The sequence below is a fragment of the Schistocerca gregaria genome, chromosome 2 (genome assembly GCF_023897955.1).
Source record: "Schistocerca gregaria isolate iqSchGreg1 chromosome 2, iqSchGreg1.2, whole genome shotgun sequence".
NCBI lineage: Eukaryota > Metazoa > Arthropoda > Insecta > Orthoptera > Acrididae > Schistocerca > Schistocerca gregaria.
This window is the reverse complement of record NC_064921.1, coordinates 267,014,237-267,038,369: the sequence shown is the minus strand read 5'-3', so window position 1 is coordinate 267,038,369 and position 24,133 is coordinate 267,014,237. Positions and strand designations below refer to the sequence as shown.

At 40.4% G+C, this 24,133-nt stretch overlaps 1 protein-coding gene across 1 annotated transcript in view; it reads right to left on the bottom strand.

Annotated features, from left to right (window-relative positions):
* Window positions 1–24,133, bottom strand: part of LOC126336850 (presenilins-associated rhomboid-like protein, mitochondrial) — a 100,666-nt gene that overhangs the window by 60,221 nt on the left and 16,312 nt on the right. The window contains exons 3-4 of the mRNA XM_050000941.1: window positions 11,366–11,491; window positions 73–235 (exon numbers count right to left, since the gene is read on the bottom strand). Coding sequence (XP_049856898.1) covers window positions 73–235; window positions 11,366–11,491 — 289 coding nt within the window. The remainder of the gene's footprint in view (window positions 1–72; window positions 236–11,365; window positions 11,492–24,133) is intronic.

The following is a 24,133-nucleotide window of genomic DNA, read 5'->3' as shown; positions in this document are numbered from 1 at the left end:
TAGATATAGGAGCTCAATTCACAACTAACAAAGAACATCAACACAGAAGTCTTACAGACAAGATTAACTCACGAGATGCTGGGTTGGAGCAAAAGTAGCGCACCATTGTGCCCTGGAACTGAGGTATCCTCCATGCACAAAAGACCAACACATTAGCAAAGCAGATGGGAACAAACAGCTTTTCCCCCTGCGAGAGTCTATTCCACCAATCGTTTAGCTCCTGTCGCCATCGGAACTATAAATCAAATAAGTACATTAAGAAATTTCATATTTTACACCAGGAATTTCAAACTGTAGTTAAAATGTTTCTCAAGTATTACAAGAAATGATATTAACACTTGTGCTTGTTTGTATTTTATATTTGTGTTCCAATTTCCTCATATGGTTTAACCTTACAAAATTATTCATACAGAAGGCTGAACTTCCACTATACATGCAATATTGTGCAGGTGCATATACATTGCTTGGCAATTGTTGCTGTAAGATTTCCACATCTATCACTCATTTCAGTGATGTATTCGCATGAAGTTGCTAGTACAGAAGACAAGTGGCATCTCTGAAAGGGCTCACACAATAACCACATTTTAGTTCACTTACCAGGGAAAATCTCTCCTTTCCGTAAATTGTAAATCCTTAGATTACTGAAAGCGGACACAATAAGTTTGGTGTGATATTTCTAGACACAGTGAATAACTTTGACAGAAGATACTCGCAAAGCATTATATGAGCTGTTATGATCATGGAAGACAAGTGATTCCAAAAACTGTTGTTAAAAAAATATAGTTTGTGCATGTGCATCAAGAATGTCTTCAAAGATGTGCAACAGGTACTGAAGACCACTGAATAGTGAAACAGATAAAGGATATAGCTTTACTATTCCTAGACAAATTCTTTATCTTCGAGGCATTTCAGGTATATATACACTCCTGGAAATGGAAAAAAGAACACATTGACACCGGTGTGTCAGACCCACCATACTTGCTCCGGACACTGCGAGAGGGCTGTACAAGCAATGATCACACGCACGGCACAGCGGACACACCAGGAACCGCGGTGTTGGCCGTCGAATGGCGCTAGCTGCGCAGCATTTGTGCATCGCCGCCGTCAGTGTCAGCCAGTTTGCCGTGGCATACGGAGCTCCATCGCAGTCTTTAACACTGGTAGCATGCCGCGACAGCGTGGACGTGAACCGTATGTGCAGTTGACGGACTTGGAGCGAGGGCGTATAGTGGGCATGCGGGAGGCCGGATGGACGTACCGCCAAATTGCTCAACACGTGGGGCGTGAGGTCTCCACAGTACATTGATGTTGTCGCCAGTGGTCGGAGGAAGGTGCACGTGTCCGTCGACCTGGGACCGGACCGCAGCGATGCACGGATGCACGCCAAGACCGTAGGATCCTACGCAGTGCCGTAGGGGACCGCACCGCCACTTCCCAGCAAATTAGGGACACTGTTGCTCCTGGGGTATCGGCGAGGACCATTCGCAACCGTCTCCATGAAGCTGGGCTACGGTCCCGCACACCGTTAGGCCGTCTTCCGCTCACGCCCCAACATCGTGCAGCCCGCCTCCAGTGGTGTCGCGACAGGTGTGAATGGAGGGACGAATGGAGACGTGTCGTCTTCAGCAATGAGAGTCGCTTCTGCCTTGGTGCCAATGATGGTCGTATGCGTGTTTGGCGCCGTGCAGGTGAGCGCCACAATCAGGACTGCATACGACCGAGGCACACAGGGCCAACACCCGGCATCATGGTGTGGGGAGCGATCTCCTACACTGGCCGTACACTTCTGGTGATCGTCGAGGGGACACTAAACAGTGCACGGTACATACAAACCGTCATCGAACCCATCGTTCTACCATTCCTAGACCGGCAAGGGAACTTGCTGTTCCAACAGGACAATGCACGTCCGCATGTATCCCGTGCCACCCAACGTGCTCTAGAAGGTGTAAGTCAACTACCCTGGCCAGCAAGATGTCTGGATCTGTCCCCCATTGAGCATGTTTGGGACTGGATTAAGCGTCGTCTCAAGCGGTCTGCACGTCCAGCACGAACGCTGGTCCAACTGAGGCACCAGGTGGAAATGACATGGTAAGCCGTTCCACAGGACTACATCCAGCATCTCTACGATCGTCTCCAAGGGAGAATAGCAGCCTGCATTGCTGCGAAAGGTGGATATACACTGTACTAGTGCCGACATTGTGCATGCTCTGTTGCCTGTGTCTATGTGCCTGTGGTTCTGTCAGTGTGATCATGTGATGTATCTGACCCCAGGAATGTGTCAATAAAGTTTCCCCTTCCTGGGACAATGAATTCACGATGTTCTTATTTCAATTTCCAGGAGGGTATGTTCCCTCACAGAAAGATTTCATGGTGAACTGTGCAGTACTGGGCAGCTCATAACTGTGTGGCAACTTAAGTGATTTACACTCATGATCATCAAAATTGTCAGCAAGAAATTCCCAGATGAATCTTAGTAAGCTGGTGTACAAGCCAATTTGCCAAGAACCAGCAAAGTGTGAGTTCATCAAAAACATACTGGAACATGGCAATATGGAGTTACTATTTTCATACTCATCAAAGCTCATCTCCACAGATCTCACATTGGAGCACTGAAAAATGACGTCACTGAACAAATGTAATGGCCCATATAACTGAGTAAAGTTAACCACACAGACCATGAGTGGAACATTGTAGAGACATCTGTTGCACACACTATTTCCATCTTTAATCCCATGGGATCTTCGGGTCATACTCAGGAAGAATGAGGGAGAATAATTATAAAACTTATAATCCATTTACTAGAGAATGTGCCAAATGGGCACACGCAGTGAGTGAATTGCTGTCCATGTAGGCAATCTCCTTACTGGAATGTGTATGATATCTACATCTACATCTACATCTACAGCCATACTCCGCAAGCCACCTGTCGGTGTGTGGCGGAGGGTACCCTGAGCACCTCTATCGGTTCTCCCTTCTATTCCAGTCTCGTATTGTACGTGGAAAGGATTGTCGGTATGCTTCTGTGTGGGCTCTAATCTCTCTGATTTTATCCTCATGGTCTCTTCGCGAGATATACGTAGGAGGGAGCAATATACTGCTTGACTCTTCGGTGAAGGTATGTTCTCGAAACTTTAACAAAAGCCCGTACCGAGCTACTGAGCGTCTCTCCTGCAATGTCTTCCACTGGAGTTTACCTGTTCTCGTCACTGGAAGATAATGTTCTAAGTGCAGCAATACTATGTTATTCAAAATACATCTCAGTGGTTCAAATACTATACTACAAAAGTAAAAATGAAGTTTTCAGCCTCTTGGCTGGACAGTGTCTGAACTCTTAAAATTACAACAGTTCTCTGAACAACTGGACATCTTCCAACCTAGGGTAACAGTTGCCAATCTATAAGGCTGCTTAGATCATGGGCCAAGATTTTCCTCTCTTCTACATAAGCAGTGATTTTGCCATAACAAAGCACAGAGATACAAAGCAGAATGAGCACTTGAGGTGGGTAGTATGGAAGGCAAATGGCCAACTTCAGTTTATTGGAAGCAGTGTAGCTAAGTGTAGCTCACCTATAAAGGAGACTGTGTATACAACATTTATGTGACCATTTCTTGAGTACAGCTGCCAAACTGTTGAGTTTCCCACCAGGTCTTGTTAAAGGAAGACACAGAAGCAATTCATGAGTGTACTACTAGATTAGTTACGTTAGATTCAGTCGAAACACATATATTACAGAACTGCTCTGTGAACTCAAATTGAAATTGCTAGTGTGAAGACAATGTTCTTTTCTTGAAACAACACAAAGAAGATTTAGAGAATCGGCATTTGAAGCTGATATTCTTACTCATTCTTACAACCAATGTTCCTTAATCATTCTACTACGACCAATGTACATTTTGAAACTTCCTGGCAGATTAAAACTGTGTGCCCGACCGAGACTCGAACTCAGGACCTTTGCCTTTCGCGGGCAAGTGCTCTATCAACTGAGCTACTGAAGCACGACTCACGCCCGGTACTCACAGCTTTACTTCTGCCAGTATCCGTCTCCTACCTTCCAAACTTTACAGAAGCTCTTCTGCGAACCGTGCAGAAGTAAAGCTGTGAGTACCAGGCGTGAGTCGTGCTTCGGTAGCTCAGTTGGTAGAGCACTTGCCCGCGAAAGGCAAAGGTCCTGAGTTCGAGTCTCGGTCGGGCACACAGTTTTAATCTGCCAGGAAGTTTCATATCAGCGCACACTCCGCTGCAGAGTGAAAATCTCATTCTGAATGTACATTTTGTCTAAGGACTGCAAAAACAAGATAAGAAAAATTAGGGCTTGTACAGAGACCTTTGGGCAGTCACTTTTTGCTCACACCATTTTTGAGTGGAATAGGAATGATTAGTAGAGGTAAAAGGTCTCCTATATCATACACTGTATGGTGTCTTGTGGAGCACGAATGTACATGTAGATGAATAAGGACTTTTCTTCTAAATGACAAATTTTTGTCATGTTATATGTTGGACAGACCAGATCCAACAGTTGCTGAGTCTGGAAGTACTCTGATTCCATCCACGTCTTTAACAAGTAGCAGTTCTAGAATTGTTTCACTGTAAGAAATTAGATCTTCCCTTACCAAGGGAGGAATCTTCAAGAACAAGAAAGAAAACTAATTCCACTCTTATAACTGCCACACCAAAAGAGGAGGACATGGAGCTGCAAAGATCAAATTTACAGGTTAGGAAAATAAAAGCAGTCATCATCATCATCATCATCATCATCATCTTAATCATCATTATTTAAAACTGATTATGCCTTTCAGTGTTCAGTCTGGAGCATAGTCCCCCTTATAAAATTCCTCCATGATCCCCTATTCAGTGCTAACATTGGTGCCTCTTCTGATGTTAAGACTATTACTTCAAAATCATTCTTAACCGAATCCAGGTACCTTGGTCTACCCCGACTCCTCCTACACTCTACTGCTGAACCCATGAGTCTCTTGGGTAACCTTGCTTCTCCTATGCGTGTAACATGACCCCACCAACTAAGCCTGTTCACCCTGACTGCTACACCTATAGAGTTAATTCCCAGTTTTTCTTTGATTTTCTCATTGTGGACACCCTCCTGCCATTGTTCCCATCTACTGGTACCTGCAATCATCCTAGCTACTGTCAAATCCGTAACCTCAACCTTATTCATAAGGTAACCTGAATCCACCCAGCTTTCGCTCCCATACAACAAAGTTGGTCAAAATATTGAATGGTGCACAGATAACTTAGCCTTGGTATTGGCTTCCTTCTTGCAGAAGAGAGTAGATTGTAGCAGAGCACTCACTGCATTAGCTTTGCTACCCTTCGCTTCCAGTTCTTTCACTATGTTGCCAACCTGTGAGAATATGCATCCTAAGTACTTGAAACCATCCACCTGTTCTAACTTTGCTCCTCCTATTTGGCACTCAATTCGTTTATATTTCTTTCCCCACTGACATTACTTTCATTTTGGAGATGCTAATCTTCATACCATAGTCCTTACACATTTCTGATCTAGCTCCAAAATATTATTTTGCAAACTTTCAATCGAATCTGCCATCACAACTAAGTCATCCTCATATGCGAGACTCCTTATTTTGTGTTCACATATCTTAATCTCACCCAGCCAGTCAATTGTTTTCAACATATGATCGATAAATAAAATGAACAACAGTAGAGACAGGTTGCAGCCTTGTCTTACCCCTGAAACTACTCTGAACCATGAACTCAATTTACCGTAACTGTTGCCTGACTATCTATGTAAAAGACCTTTAATTGCTTGCAAAAGTTTGCCTCCTATTCCATAATCTCATAGAACAGACAATAACTTCCTCCTAGGAACCCAGTCATATGCCTTTTCTAGATCTATAAAGCATACATACAATTCTCTGTTCCACTCGTAACACTTCTCCATTATTTGCCGTAAGCTAAAGATCTGGTCCTGACAACCTCTAAGAGGCCTAAACCCAAACTGATTTTCATCCAATTTGTCCTCAACTAATACTCACACTTTCCTTTCAACAATACCTGAGAAGATTTTATCCACAACGCTGATTAAAGAGATACCTCTGTAGTTGTTACAATCTTTTCTGTTTCCATGTTTAAAGATTGGTGGGATTACTGCTTTCGTCCAGTCTGATGGAATCTGTACTGACTCCCATGCCATTTCAATTATCCTGTGTATCCATTTAAGACCTGACATTCCACTGTATTTGATGAATTCCGACTTAATTTCATCCACCCCAGCCACTTTATTGCACTGCAATCTATTGACCATTTTCTCCACTTCCTCAAACATGATCGTATTTCCATCATCATTCCTATCCCATTGTACATCGAAATCTGAAACACTACTGATCGTATTTTCACCTACATTGAGCAACTCTTCAAAATATTACCTCCATCTGCCCAAGGCATCAATAGGATTCACCAGTAGTGTTCCTGACCTGTCCAAAATACTTGTCATTTCTTTCTTACCTCCCTTTTGAAGACTGCTAATTACACTCAAGAATGGTTTTCCAGCAGCTTGACCCAAGGTCTCCAACCTGTTTCCAAAGTCTTCCCAAGATTTCTTCTTGGATGCTGCAATTATCTGTTTGGCTTTGTTTCTTTCTTCAACATAACTTTCTCTGTCTGCCAGAGTTCTCGTATGTAGCCATTTTTGATACGCCTTCTTTTTCCTTTTACAGGCTGCCTTGACTGTGTCATTCGACCAAGTTGTTTGCTTCATCCTACCTTTACACACTACTGTTCCAAGGCACTCTGTGGCCACTTCTAGTACTGTGTCCCTGTACCTTGTCCATTCCTTTTCCAATGACTGTAATTGACTATATTCAACTAACTGGTACCTTTCTGAGATCACTGTTACGTACTTGTGCCCGATTTCCTTATCCTGAAGTTTCTCCACTCTTATCTTCCTACATATGGACCTGACCTCCTGCACTTTTGGCCTCACAATACCAATTTCACTGTAGATTAAATAGTGATCAGTGTCATCAAAGAATCTCTTGAATATGCGTGTGTCCCTCACAGCCTTCCTGAATTCCTGATCTGTTGTTATATAGTCAATGACAGATCTGGTTCCCCTGCCTTCCCAAGTATACCAGTGAATGTTCTTATGTTTAAAAAAAAGGAGTTTGTGATTACTAAGCCCATACTGGCACAGAAATCCAAGATTTGTTTCCCGTTCCTGTTGGCCTCCATATCCTCTCCAAATTTACCCATAACCTTTTCATACCCTTCTGTTTGATTTCCGCTCCTGGCATTAAAATCACCCATGAGCAGAACACTGTCCTTGTCCTTTACTCTAACAACTACATCACTGAGTGTGTCATAAAAACTATCCATCTTATCTTGATCTGTCCCTTCACAATGCGAATATGCTGACACAATCCTAATTTTCTTGCTAGACACTGTCAAATCTATCCACATCAGTTGTTCGTTTACATACCTTATTGCAACTACACTGGGTTCCATTTATTTCCTGATGTAAAGCCCTACAGCCCATTGTGCTATTCCTGCTTTGACTCCGGACAGGTAGACCCTGTATTCTCCACTTCCTTTTCTTTTTCACCCCATACCTGAAAGTTACTAACAGCTAAAACGTCCAACCCCATCTTACTTGCAGCCTCTGCCAGCTCTACCTTCTTCCCAGAATAGCCCCCACTGATATTAATAGTTCCCCATCTCGTTACCATTCGTTTGCCGAGTCGTATATTAGGAGTCCCTGGTTTGTCAATTAGAGATGGGACTCCCGTCACCTCCAAAGGTCAGAGGCATTTTGCTCCGATTGTTGCCAGCATCATATTTAAAGTACCAGGGAAGCAGGTTGCTAGCCTTACTTGCCCCGGGTCCCATTGAGTTTTACCCCTAAGGGTTGAGAGACTCACCGGTGGATTTGGTAGTCTTTGCTGTCTGAGCACAAAGGTGACCACGACTCAGAATATGTCTGAGATGTCCAGCCTTATTCCAAAGTAACTGGTATCCCGACTGTCAGGACAACTTACTTGGCCACTCATACGTTGCCCGTGGTTCATGAACTAGGACATAACAAGAACCCACACCATGAACCATCAAAAAAGCTGTGTCAAGGAAAATTATTGTGAACAGTGAAGAAGACATTAAGTGAATCTTTGTAGTGATTCTTAGATGAGGATAATGACATTGATTCTTCTTGTTGAAGTAGCAAAAAAAATTTTAAAGACAGATTTGTCACTTTAGCTTAAGGCACAAGGACTTTGAAGGAAGTTCCTTCTTCAGGGAAAGTTAAACATAGAATAAAAGCATATGTCACATTCTCCTATGACAGAGAAGTTTTCCCTGGATAAATTTTGTTGACCGTGGAGGGGAAAAAAAAAAAAAAAAAAAAAAAAAAAAAAAAAAAAAAAAAAAAAAACGAAGAAATCGTGGATGTGGCCAGAAATGGAAGAGATCCTGATATACCTGTGGGAAACACTTTGGGAAGCACTAGCCATCCAAAAGAAATTTCTGAAAGAGGGTTTTATGATGTATCAGAACTAAATCTACTTTATAAGGACTGTGGGCATAAATATTCATTTAAAGTGTCTTTCCCAAATACAATACTAAGTTGTTCCAAGGCACAATAATATATTTTAATTTGGGGTGGGTGACACAAATGTGAATTTAATTGTTTTCCTTTGAAATCTTCTTAATTAAGAATTCTGTCAAAGTGTAAATCAGTCTACAGGAATAAAGATTCCCCACAGCTATGCATCTAGCACCTTAAACTGACAAAGGGAACGACTTACAGGTGAAAAAAGTAGACCAAACTTACTGCTTTCACATCCCAAATAATCATACATACATCTTTTCTGCCCCAACGCATAATTACAGAATGAGTAATTTATTCTGGGTGCAGTGCAGTCAACTTAATCATCATGCTGCATTAATACCAATTAAACAACAGCTGGATTATAAAGGAAGCTTTAGGCCAGAAAATGACCAACTCAGCTATTTGTTTATTATTGCCCATGTTGAATGGCTAAAACTTACTGATGAAACTGAGTGAATAGTCAACAATTCTACTTGCTATGAAAAGACACACTAAAGTTACATATTCATACACCTTGCAACATTATTAGTTCTAGCAGCCATAAACAACAAAATATAAAATGTGAAACAAACTCAGTCACGCACAATTCTAGGTGATGCCTCACATGACTGCCAAAAATCTGAACTCTGAGCCACGATGGTTACCAAATGGCAGTAATGTGTTGCAGACTTCAGTTATCAATAACAATTTCTGAATGTGAAGGCAAGTTTACTAGTGTCCAAGTCTAAGACTGTTTACACATTTTGACAGCTGTCACCCTTTCCACCCAAGGAAATCACTTCCATACAGCTCGGTCACATGTAGATAGCATATCTGCAGAGTTGGGAATTCCCCTGCCCAGTCTGCTGAACATCTCACAAAGGCCTTCACAGATGGGCACTACCCTTTCAAACTTAGTTCTCAAATAGATTTCCGCAGCATATCCCCATACAACCATAACCCCCCCCACCACCAGCACCACCACTCAAGATTCAGCTGCAAAACAAGGCCCCACTTGTCATTCAGTAACACCCTGGACTGGAGCAACTGAACCATATCATTCACCAAGGCTTTGTTTATCACTATCATGCTCACAAATGAGGGACATCCTACCCCAGATTCTCCCTACCCCTACAACAGTAGTATTCTGTCGCCAACCCAACCTAAACATCATCCTAATCATTATGCTGTTCCCACTTCCAAGTCCTTGCCAACAGGGCCATACCCCTGCAGAAGACCCAGTTACAAGACCCACCTGACTCATGCACACAACATATTCTACTCCAGTCCTGTCACATGCTTTGAGCTATCCCAATCAGAAGCAGGGCCATCTATGAAAGCAGCCATGTCATCTACTGGCTACACTGTAATTACTACACAACATTTTTTATGGCCTAGACCATCAACCAGCTGTCCACCAAAATGGCCATAGCCAAACTGTGGCCAAGAACAAAGTTAACCACATGACCAGCATGACACGCTGCTAAGCACAGCGTGCTCAGGTTCAATGGCTGCTTCACAACCTATGCCATTTGGATCCTTTCTTCCTTCCAACAACAGCTTTTCTGAACTACATATTGCAAAGCATTCTTCACTCCTGCAATCCTCCCATCCTCAATCTCTGCTAGCCCATTGTCCAAACATATTCTGCCCATTAGTTTCCCTGTATCCCTGCCAGCCTCCCAATCCACAGAGCCATGTCATCACCTCTGCGCACCACAGCTAACTGGCTCCGGCACCCATGGACCACAGGCTTTTCCTATGTACCTACCATCTCTGTCCTCCCAACGTTTCTAGCCTTTCACACATGCTGGCTCTCCAACCCCTTCTCCTGCTTCCTACCTCTTTCTCTCTCTACCCACTATATCTGACACAATGCCCAACTCAGTCCACCTGTTAAACTTTAATCACATTACTATCTGTCCACCTGGCACAATGCAGGTGTGTGTGTGTGTGTGTGTGTGTGTGTGTGTGTGTGTGTGTGTGTGTGTGTGTGTGGGGTCTCCTTTTCCTCCTGAATTATTTATCATTCATGGAATAAATGCAAAACTTGCAACTTATTTTTTGATTCGTACGCCTTAAACTTTTTGGTTTCACTGCCTTTCTTCAGCTGTTGCATCACATGTAGAAGTGTTCTCAACTACATCTACATTATTGCTTACTTTGGCTATGAACTATTGGTTTATTACTCTGTTGTGTACACAAAACACTGATTTTGTGAATGAACTATTGTTTAACTGTTCTGTTTATTTACATATTTATATGTAAAACTTCAGGTGATACGCAAACTAAATTTAATTCATTTCTAACATTTCTTCATGGCACAGCAATTTCACAAACATTAACATACTAACTATGAGAAAGAAGATGAAAGAAATATACTATTTCTTCTGTTACAGGCATAGATTACCTCAATGGGCAGAGGGATGAAACAATTCTTAACAAAGTTGACAAGAAGCACAAATGATAATTACTCTCCAAATGTACACGTATAATAGCCAAAAATCTGATAAAAGTCTGACAAAAATCACTGCCAGTATTTCAAATACAAAAACAATTCATGCAGGAGTGATTAAGGAACAACACCATGAAATAACATATTGGTTGCATTTCTTTTCAACAGTTATATTTGGTAGTTAATGTTGTCTGCAGATTTAAAAGTTTGACTTATCCTGTGGGGTACTTGGTGCTTCAGCATATAAATGAGAAAGGGAGAAGCATATTCAAATCAGTTAAGCTGAATAAGACAAAATTAATTTCAGATAATAACAGATATAGCCATTACAACTTCTCATAGTACTTAAACTTACCTTTTTTCTGCTTTCAAACACTCTTTCTTGAACCCATCCAAAAGGATGTTTCAACATTTCTGCAGCATGAGCACGCATGTTTTCATATTGCCAGATTGCTGCACCAGCAAAACTTGCAGAACTAAACTGGATCACAAACAGGAATTAAAATGAGCATTTCTTTTTTAATAAATAAATCAACCAATAAATAACAGACAAAAGAGTCAATTAGCAAACACAGTAAGTCAAAATGAGATACACATAGTGTGTATGGCTATTGGAGAGAAGAAACTGCAGAAGTTGCCAAAAAAAGACTAATGTGGCAAATTACAAGAAGTGAAGTATGATGTCCTATTACTGCCCTTTAACATAATTTTTTAAACTCAGATGGAGGGAGTCACACAGAGATTCATATGCTGTAAGATCAAATGACCATACTATTGGATTGCTGTCATTCTACATCTACTTATACTTACAGTTCAAATGCCATTTATATAGTATCTGCAGCAATTAGAGGTTAAAGACATACCAAGCTCCACATAAGAAAAGTGTCAAGAAAGACAAACAATTACCACCCAATTTTCTACTGGCATTTTTTCCCCAACATATTCGAAAAAGTAATGAACTCAAGAGAAATATCACCACTTGAGTAGAAACAATTTATTCAGCACAGATTTTGTATTCCATGAGTATTATGGAACTGATGGCTTTACACACTGCTAGTTTGAATAATAATTGACATACAGAATGCAAAAAGTTGTGCTGAATAATTCAACACTGTTCAACAGGTTACGGGAGTGCAGCCAGGCGATGACACTGACAACTGCCGATATTTCAATAAGTGCACACCCTGCCATTTTCAAGGCAAAACTGCAGCAGCATGTAAACTGCTGTAAAGGGAATTTAAAACCTTGGTTTGAAGAGCAATTCTGGAAACAAATCTCTCTCTCTCTCAATCTCTTTCTGTAAACACTAGCATAACCACACAAATAAAGGATCAAAGTGCGTGAAAGTGAAAATTAATAACGAACAAATGAGGTAGTATGAACTTGGTCCCTCTGGTTTAAGACAAGGGCAAGAGCAAGATTACATGCAGAATTTAAGCAAAAACCTCCACCCCTTTTTATAAGGTTACCTGCTAATTTAATTTCAAGTGCTTCCTTTATAATGCTATCTTAACAGACGGAAGTGCATGCCAGAATCTCTGTATTGTCACAGCCCATTGGATGATCAGTGTCAAGACAATGTTCTGTAATAGCAGATTTGTTTGGCTGTTGTAAGTGTGTGTGAGACAAACTCAGTTAAAATATGGTCCTAATAGTCTGACCAATATGAGACATGCCAAAACAGGAAGGAATATGACAGACATCTGCCTTACACAAACCAAAATCATCATTAACGGTAGCTAAAAGGACTCTAATCTTAGATGCTGATCGAAAAACACATTTCACGTCATATTTCCACAAAACAAAATGAAACTTATTGGAAATGCTCCATGTGCAAGACAAAAAGGCCATAGATTAAGGTGCTAATTTACTGCATTCACCCAGTGCAATGGTGCCAGTTCAATATGTACATCATTCACCCAGTGCAAAGTTGGCCAATATCCCAATGCACATCTGATCTATGTTTCAATATAACCATTCTGATGAAAGTTAACCTCAAGATGGGCTAACTCAGCTGACAATCTCTGAGATAACAATTATCTTGTTAACTGAAGTACAAAGTCCCCCTACATGCTCAACCAGATGGTTACAACTATCAGCCTTTAGATAAAAGTCAGTTTGAGTACGCTCCCCATAAATGGCATGTCCCAAGGTACCATGCACCTCCCTCCTGGCTAACACATCAAGGAAGAGAAGACAGCTATCCTTTTCCAACTCCATCATGGAACATATATTTTGGTGGATTGAATTCAGATGTCCTAAAACAGTTGTTCAAACTCTGTCATGAGGCCAGACAACACCAGTATCGACTACAAAGCAGATTTCATTGCCAATGACTCCAAGGCTCATTCTTAAAAGTCTTCCAAAACAAATTTGCTATAACAGGTGACAACATGCTTTCCATCCCAACTCCACCTGTCTCTTTAGAGTACTGGTTGATGAATGAAAAGTAAATACATGTCGAAATAGGCTACGATATATTCAATGGGAACCCCCATTTTGTTGAAGATTACAATTCTTTGGCAAAATCTACATATATTCTGTCCGAAACAGTTTCTTTGTTTTGCCACAGATGGCACTGTAATCAAAGAAATAGAAATGGGTACACAATCATAATTTACAACATGCTACTCAATGGCCCTTTAATATCCAATGGCAAGTGGACCCTACCTCCATGCAATGAGGGTAGGACAAATCAGTATTTCATAAACTCTACTTGAAAACCAATTCACAATGTTATATTCCTCCACCATATTGGAGAGGGGTCTACTTGATGCATCACTGTGGCCATGTAGTGAACTATGATGTATCATACACCATGACTGGAGCTCAGGTATCGTGCAGATGTAGAACAGATAGCAGTTCTAAACATTAAAATACTTGCACAGTGTTTATTTCCCGCACACCTACCTTGTATTTGGAGAAAAGACATGCAGATGGACGATGAATGTTGCAACCACAGAAGAAAAAACTGAAATGATGACAGAGAATGTTAGAGAAATGTTGAGGCTGCTGTTGCCTTGTAAGCCGAATGTTTTCCAGGGAAAGCTTGTGCTTGTTCTTTCCTTTTCTAGTTTGTGAACACCTTTACGTCTGATGGCAGCATGCATACCAACAAAAGGAAACAAAGCAAATGTGTTACACAAGAAGATAATGAAACAGCTGTACTAGTGGTGGTGCTCCACAACCCATGGATAAGCATCCAGCAATTACATAATTCTAGTACACCTGTAGGTAGTATTTTCACAATACTGCATCATCATAAGTATCATCCATACCATGAGTCACTCCAACTTAATGGCACCAGTTTCCATAACAATACAAACAACCCCCACATTCTTTGCCGAGGTACTATTTTCCAGTGAAACTACATTCACAAACCATTGTATCATTAACTGGCATAACATGCATTACTGGAGTGTAGACAATCTCCACTGGTTACAGCATGCTGACCATCAACTTCCTAGGTCAGTTAACGTATGGAGTGGCATCATGGGGAATAAACTCAATAGTCCGTATTTTATCGACAGTATGTTGAACTGACGCAAATATTGAATGTTTCTGGAACAGGAACTACCGATATTACTGCAGGATGTTCAAAAACATACATGGTTTCAGCATGACGGTTGCTCAGTGCATTACACAATTGAGGCATGGGAGGTATTAGACTGTACACTTGTCGGCCGATCAGCAGAGGTGGCCCCATTAATTGGACCACTAGGTCACCAGATTTGACATCACTGGATTTCATCCTGTGGGGATATTTAAAAGATAAGGTGCACCTGCAAGCACCAACAGAACGCCTGTGCTGACATTCCCACAGATATGCTTCCATCCTCTGTACAGCCGTAAGTGTATCACTAAGTGTCTTGAAGTTGGCAGTACTACATTTGACCACTTAGGTGGTGGTGTTGGTGGTTAGTGTTTAACGTCCCGTTGACAACGAGGTCATTAGAGACGGAGCGCAAGCTCGGGTTAGGGAAGGAGTGGGAAGGAAATCGGAAGTGCCCTTTCAGAGGAACCATCCCGGAATTTGCCTTAAATGATTTAGGGAAATCACGGAAAACCTAAATCAGGATGGCTGGAGACGGGATTGAACCGTCGTCCTCCCGAATGCGAGTCCAGTGTGCTAACCACTGCGCCACCTCGCTCGGTTTTGACCACTTACTCTAACTGGAGAAGTAGAGTAGCATTCGCCTGGAACCACGGGCATATTGGGACATCGAGTAGTCCCTTGTTTGATATGTTGGAGGAATACAACATTGAGAATGGGGTTTCCGTTTAGAAGTTATCAAATATTGGCCTGTCCTCCCATTACAGCTTGGAGGGGGGTCCCACATGCCATTGGATATTCAAGGACTATGTCATAAATTAGGATTGTGTACCCATTTCTATTCCTCCGATTACACTGCCATCTGTGGCTAAACAAAGAAAATGCTTCAGACAAAACGTACATAGATTTTACCGTAGAATCATAATCTGTAATAAAAAAAGGGGTTTCCCACTGAAGATTTTAAAGCTGCCCCTCGCCACCCACATGGGGTGAGGTGGCAGGTCGAGCGTGATATCGTTGTATGTCACCTTCCAAGACAAACAAATTAGAATTATAGAAGACACATTAAGTTCCATATAGGCACAATTAAATGACACTTATGTAAAGCTTTCAACCACAACCTTCATCAGTAATAGAGAGACAACACACCTTTCATATACACAAATATGCATACAACTGCCAACTCCAGCGTCATAGGCATGAATTCTGTAGTTGGCGGTCATGTGTGCATGAGATGTGTTTGCTTGTGTGTATGAATTGAGTGTGTGTCTCTTTTACTGATGAATGCTGTGGCCGAAAACTTATGTAAATGTCTTTTAATTATACTCAACATGTCTTCTTTACGGTAAGTAGCAATCCGCCTTTTCCTACATTGTTGATATTCCTACTTGGAGTTTCCATTGTTTGAATTGGAATTATAACATTTTTGACCTGATGTGTAGTTTTCGAGATATGTCAATGTCTTAAGTTGAAATGAACACCCTGTACATGTTCATTAATGAAATCTATGATAAACAATTCATCACAATTTGAAAAGAACAATAGTTCCATATCTCCAACATTTAGAGAGAAATATGACCTTTATTACCCATCATTAAAGCTGTTAGTGGCTCAGAAAGAGTTCAATGCACAAAAAGAAAAATATTTTGATCATCTACCTGATAACTTAAAATCTCTGACATGCAGCAAAGCAAATTTTATATATATAACCTAAAACCATTTCTCCTAGAAACCTCCTTGTGTCCCATGGATGAATTTCTATTTAAAAACTGCAGCCTGTAAAAAATTGTTATCGTGGTCTTGTGAGTGATCATTTTTATTCCTCATTAAACCTGTCCTGATCTATCATGGGCAATATCCATTAACTTTGATCACAGATTGCAGAGTTGTAGATTTCACAATCGCATCAACATGTCATTTAACCGGACACATGCACACGTTTCTACCAAAACACTACACTTGCACAAACAACACAAGCTTAGAAAACACCAATAACCTACTGACAAAATCAAATATATCAAAATGCCCAACACAGCTCTCTCTCTCTCTCTCTCTCTCTCTCTCTCTCTCTCTCTCTCCCCCCCCCCCCCCCTCATTTTCACATCAATGTACATACACATACCAACTAAAGAAACAATCAAAATAATTGAAAAACAACTACGAAATACAAATATTATCCCACAACCAGAGCCACAAGAAGACTAAACCACTTTGAAAGTAACCAAAGGACAAAATTATTTCCGATTAAAAGATGAATTCTACATCTAACATGAAGGATTCCACATGAGATCACCCATAATAGCATATGAAAAAAATAAACAGTTAAATCTTTCTGTTCATGCTCCGATTTCTCCATTTTATTATGATGACCATTACTCCCTGTGTAGGTTGGCGGAGATAAAATATTTCCACACTGAGAGCAGAAAGTTGGTGACTGAAATTTCAGGAAAAAATCTTTCCATAGCTGAAAACACCTCTGTTTCAATGACTACCACCCATACTCGCTTATCATATCCATGACAGTCCCCCCCACCCTCCCTTCCCATTTCATGGTAATATAAAATGAACTGTCCTCTTGACTTTTTCGGTAACCTCCATCAGTCCTTTCTGGCAAGAATCCAATACTGCACAGCAGATGTCAAACAAGCGTAGTGTAGGCAGTCTCTTTAGTAGAACAGCTTCTAGGTGTTCTGCCAATAAAATTCTGTCTTTGGTTTCCTTCCTCACAACATTTATCTTTGTAACTGTTCCAATTTAAGTTGTTTATAACTGTAATGCCTAGGCATTTTGTAACCAAAATTTAATGGATTCTTTTTTTGTGCTCATGTGGATGACCACACACTTTTCGTTATTCAGAGATAATTGCCACTTTTCACACTACACATAAATCATGTCTAACTCATTTTGCAATTGGTTTTGAATTTACGACTTAACTGAATAGTAAATGACAGATTCATCAGCAAACACTCTAAGGGGTGCCCTCAGATTATTTTCTAAAATGTTTACATAGATTAGGAACAGCAGAGAGATTATACATACTGGCTCTCTTCACATTTCACAGCCTTGGATGAAAAAGGATGGATCATGGTGACAAGCTAGGCAAGTCAAGGGTAAATAATTAGATATTACGGATAGGATGAGAACTATGGAACAGAAGAGGGATTATAAACAAAGAAATGGAGCTAGGCCATAAATTGATAAATAAACAAATTGATACAGCTATTGCAACAGACTCAAAAAAGAAATTAAAAGGCACAACAGATCTTGAATACTATAAAATGATATACAGTGGAGTGCTTCAAAACACAAGAGCAATATGTTGGGTGGTAATCCTAACAAATAGCAAATGGAGGCACCAAAAGAAGGGAAGAAAACAGAAACAAAATTTTTAAGAAAATAGAAACAAAATTGTTCTATGACAAACTGCGAATGGTCCTAAATAGATCAGGTTCTCATCTGTGGAGAGGAGGCAACATACAGATCTCAGGAGCTCTGGGCACATTCACAGGACATCACAACAATGAAAGTGGTAAAGGACTTGGACACTTTGTAACCTTTAACCAACTTAATATCATTAATACATTTTTTAAGAAAAAAGAGATACATATGTTTACATGGAGTGCTAGGGTTACAGATGTTTAACACACTATGTAATAGCAAATGACCAGCTATGTAATCAAGTTTGGACGTACAAACACACACACACACACACACACACACACACACACACACACACGAGGATGCAATATCTGTTCTGATCACTATTTAGTCATCACAACAGTTACAATGACAGCTAAATGGAAGAAACAGATCACGAAGACTAACAAAGCTTGAGGTTATCTTTTAATGTGTACCTTCTGGAACAAGAAAGTATTACAAAATTTTATCAAAAATCAGCTACATAAGTATCTGCTAGACATCCTATAGAAACAGAATGGCTAAATATTACAGAATGAAACTTCCTGGCAGATTAAAACTGTGTGCCCAACCGAGACTCGAACTTTGGACCTTTGCCTTTCGCGGGCAAGTGCTCTACCAACTGAGGTAACGAAGCACGACTCACGCCCGGTACTCACAGCTTTACTTCTGCCAGTATCTCGTCTCCTACCTACCAAGCTTTACAGAAGCTCTTCTCCCTAGTTCTGCAATGGTTCACAGAAGAGCTTCTGTAAAGTTTGAAAGGTAGGAGAAGAGATACTGGCAGAAGTAAAGCTGTGAGTACCGGGCATGAGTCGTGCTTCGGTAGCTCAGTTGGTAGAACACTTGCCCGCAAAAGCCAAGGACCCAGAGTTCGAGTCTAGGTCGGGCACACATTTTTAATCTGCCAGGAAGTTTCATATCAGCGCACACTCTGCTGCAGAGTGAAAATCTCATTCCGGAAATATTACAGAATGCATAGAAAGAGTGGCATAAGAGACTGTGGGGAAAAACAAAGAAGTTAAAGAAAAAGGCTCAAGAGTTTAGAGCGAGAATATCACAAAGGCCATTGAAGAAAATATAGGGCCCACAAAAAACTCCTGCAGAATAAAACAATAGAAACTGAAAAGGAGTATAAACAAAAAGGGAACCATTGGTGGTGGTGGAGGGGGGGGGGGGGTGGTTCAGCACATCAAGGGTCATGGGATCATTTTATAACTAAAGCAGAGTAAGATACACACGGAAGACAAATATTTGCTATAAAATAATGAAATATTTAGACAGAAAGATACTTCACAACAAAATATAATTAGCAAAGACCAGTGGAAAAAATATTATTAAAAAAATAGAAGATCCAGAACTGAAGAAGGAGGGGGCGGAGGGATCACATCACATAATAGTATGGTGGATTCAATAACAACCGAACAACTGCAAGTAGTTTTAAGAAGTATGAAAAACAGGAAACCATATGGATGAGACTGTATTAAAATGTAACTTTTAAAATATGTTGGTACCTTTTGTGATTTTAGATTATTACATTTATTTAATGAATGTTGGCACTGGTGTGAAATCCCAAGCTCTTGGAAAATATCTGAAGTGATATCTATTTTTTTTAAAAGTTCAAAGAAACACTTGTGAAAATTATAGAGAAATTAGCCTCTGAAACTCAGCATATAAAATATTTTCAAAAATAATCAATAACCGTTCAAGAATCATAACAGACTCTCCCATTCTAAGAGCAGTGTAGATTCTGGAAAGGCCATTCGCACAGTGAGAACATATTTTTACCATAAAAAGAATTTTAGAGAAATAATGAAAATACAGTTTACATGCACATATGGCTTTTGTATGTGATCACCAATTTAGTATTGGAGGACAGTGTGGAGGGTAAAAATCGTACAGGGAGACCAGGAGATGAATACACTAAACAGATTCAGAAGGATGTAGGCTGCAGTAGGTACTGGGAGATGAAGAAGTTTGCACTGGATCAAACCAGTTTCTGGACTGAAGACCACAACAACAACATAGCTTTTACTTAGTTCAAAAAATCTTTCGACAGTGTGAACAGAAATAAACTATGGGACATAATGATTAAAGCTGGATATCTTATTGAAGCTATAAAAGCTTATACATTGACACAAAAGTTGGTAATAATAAAACTGAAGAAATCACTACCAACAAGTACAGATAGGAATACTTCACAAAAACGGTAATACAAAATAAGAAATTGTATGGAAAATAATACAAAATCAGCAATTTTTATGAGGTATTGTGAAATTTGTAATTTTGCCATATAAAAGCAAAAGCATTGAACATCTGGGGACGGAAGTGTTCTAATACATGTATTCATAACTGATAATTATTATCGATGTTAAAACCACAATTTGACTTCTAATACTCTCAAGTCTGAGTAATCTTAAACTAGCAGTTAATTTCCCGTGTAATGAACTTTCATTTGACGATGAAAATTACACAGAATTTGGTCAGAAACACCAAATTAGACAAAAACTAAAATCACATTTGACAAAAACACAGAATCTGACCAGAGAACACTGAATTTGGCTAAATTAAAAACACCAAACATGACAAAATAAACAACAGTAAATTTGACAAAATAACACCAAATTTGGCAAAAAGTCTATACCAAATTTAGCAAAAATAACATCAAATTTGGAAAAAGAAGACTGAACTTTGCAAAAAATGCCAAATTTCAACAACAAATTTTGAAGGAAAAAAGGAAATAGCGAAAAAGATACCAAATGCGGTAAAAAATAATTCTCAATTTGGCAAAAATAACAACATAGTTGGCATAAAATAACACCAAATTTGGCAAAGTAAATTAACATCCATTCTAGGATAAAAATATCGATTTTGGTGAAAAAGTAGCTCAAAATTAGGCCAAAGACTAACAAAACATTTGTTAAAAAATAACACAAAATATGGCAAAAAAATAACACTGAATCTGGCAAAAAATGACATCAAATTTGGTAAAGAAAAATCACCAAATTGGTAAAAAAAACTACATTGTATTTGGTAAAAACAACACTGACTTTGGCAGAAAATGACGCCAAAAGAGAGACTGAATCTGGCAAAGAAATACACCAAATTTGGCAAAAATACGCCAAAAGACACTGAATTTGGCCAAAGTATAAAATGAGTTTTCCTGTCTCTACCAATAAGGAACTCAAACAAGCCTGTGTAGCCTGCAACAAATCTTATTTAATTTATTTAATGTATACACACACATCGAAGAAAGTTTTTCATCACCCCTGTTCCCAGAACTCCTGAAAATAAATGTTGACTGTGGATACTGCATCACAGGCACAGTCCCTTTGATTGTTCAGAGATGTCACTAAACCTGCCCATAGACGTAAACAACCATCCATGAGCAGCACCTATTAGACAGATGGGGTCCGACAGCCGATCAGTTCCAGTCATTCAACTGGGAAGGAGGTACATGGCTTGTGTTGTCTGTAGCTCAACCATGCCTGGACGGTCAATATCATGGTACGATCACGTCCGCAATGTTACTTTGTGCCAGAAAGGGCTCTCAACAAGGGAAGTATTCAGCTGTCTCGAAGAGAACCAAAGTGATGATGTTCGGACATGGAGGAGATAGAGAGAGACAGGAACTGTCGATGATATACCTCGCTCAGGCCGCCAAAGGTCTACTACTGCAGAGGAGAACCATTACCTATGGATTATGGATTATGCAGCCACAGGACATCATGTTATGACTCAAACTGTGCACAATAGGTTGCATGATGCACAACTTCACTCCGGACACCCATGGCGAGGTCCATCTTTGCAACCACAACACCATGCAGCGTGGTACAGATGGGCCCAACAACATGCCGAATGGACCGCTCACGATTGGCATCATGTTCTCTTCACCGATGAGTGTCACATATGCCTTCAAGCAATCATCGGAGACGTGTTTGGAGCCAACCCGGTAAGGCTGAACGTCTTAGACACACTGTCCAGTGAGTGTAGCAAGGTGGAGGTTCCCTGCTGTTTTGTGGTGGCATTATGTGGGGCCGACGTATGCCGCTGGTAGTCATGGAAGGCGCCATAATGACTGTACGATAAGTGAATACCATCCTCTGACCGATAATGCAAACATATTGGCAGCATACTGGGGAGGCATTTGTCTTCATGGATGACAATTCGGGCCCCCGTCGTGCACATTTTGTGAATGACTTCCTTCAGGATAACGACATTGCTCGACTAGAGTGGCCAACATGTTCTCCAGATATGAACCCTATCGAACATGCCTGGAATAGATTGAGAAGGGCTGTTTATGGACGATGTGACCCACCAACCACTCTGAGGGATCTACGCCGAATTACCGTAGAGGAGTAGGACAATCTGGACAAACAGTGCCCTGATGAACTCATGGATAGTGTGCCACAATGAATACAGGCATGCATGAATGCAAGAGGACGTGCTACTAGAGATAGGAAGTAAATCAAGGATTACAGATTAATAGAAATAAATATGTTAATATCTTTATGACTATAATAGAGGGAAACATTCCACGTGGGAAAAATATATCTAAAAATAAAGATGATGTAACTTACCAAACGAAAGTGTTGGTATGTTGATAGGCACACAAACAAACACAAACACACACACAAAATTCAAGCTTTCACAACCCATGATTGCTTCATCAGGAAAGAGGGAAGGAGAGGGAAAGACGAAAGGATGTGGGTTTTAAGGGAGAGGGTAAGGAGTCATTCCAATCCCGGGAGTGGAAAGACTTACCTTAGGGGGAAAAAAGGACAGGTATACACTCACTCACACTCCACACATATCCATCCACACATTGCTTGTGTCTCTATATGTTTAAAATGAACATAAACAGTCACAACCACAAAAAACAAGGTTAACGAAAGGATTTAAAAAAATTTGCAGTTAAGGCCATTTACATTCTTTTAAAAAGGCCTCTGTTGTCCAAGAGAAGCAATTTCAAAAATTACAAATTTAGTTAACTGAATTCCTAATTTCAATTTTAAGCAAATTTCATAAAAATACTATTGTCTGGAATGTATTTATTTTGGAATCTGCAAAATTAAAATATTATGTTAAATAAAAATATATTACAATTTCACAAGATCAATTTGTAGAATGCTGTAGCAGAAACTGTTTTAATATATTGAAAAATTTTCACTTGTTTATAAAAACTAGTAAAAATTAAAGGTGGATGTATTTCTTTTCAGGGAATGTAGTATGTTGGTTGGTTTGATGTTTAAAGGGACCGAACTGCATGGTCATCGGCCCCTTGTTCCATCGAACTAAGTCCATGGGATAAAACGGAAAACATGCAGGACACACCACATGAGTTCGAGATGATGAGTGCGAGGGGGGGGGGGGGGGGCTGTACACACTACAGACGACAAGAAAAGCACAGACATACAAGAAACAGGCAGAAGAGCTTAAAAAAGTACAGCAGATGTCCTGGGCTGGCTGATCACGGTGATAAAAAAGGATGAGCCAGCCACTTTGCAACACATTAAAATCCCTACCCTGAAAGTACTAGGGTAGAAAGTACAGGGAGACAAATGACAGGAACTAAAACTTAAATTGAAGAATAAAAACCGTGTCACGCAGAAAATTTAAGGCCAAGTTAGTCATGGAGGCATTGTCTCCTAAAATCGAAGGAAGGGAGTCAAGGAGATTAAAATTCACTCTCAGAGTGGCTAGATGTGGACAGTCCACTATTAGACGTGAACCACAGTGAAAACATGGTGGGGCCTCATGCTGTAGAAGCTAGCCATGCGTGAGTCAAGTGTGGCCCATGCGCAGGCAGCGGAGGACCACAGAGTCCCTGCGAGAAGCCCGCAAAGAAGACTTCCACTCATTTGTGCTCTCCTTGATGGCGCAGAGTTTATTGGGCATAACCAAGCCACACCATTCAGCATCCGAAATCGGAAGATTTTTGTGGCGTAAAACCGATCAGTGATCAGGTTCGGGTATTCCAATCTCAAGAAGCGGCTTACAAGTGGCCTCTTTGGTCAGTCTGTCAACGAGCTCATTTCCCGGGATTCCGACATGTCCCGGGGTCCATACAAAGACTACTGAGTGACCAGATCGTTCGAGGGCATAAACTGACTCCTGGATAAAAGCTACCAGAGGATGGTGTGGGTAGCACTG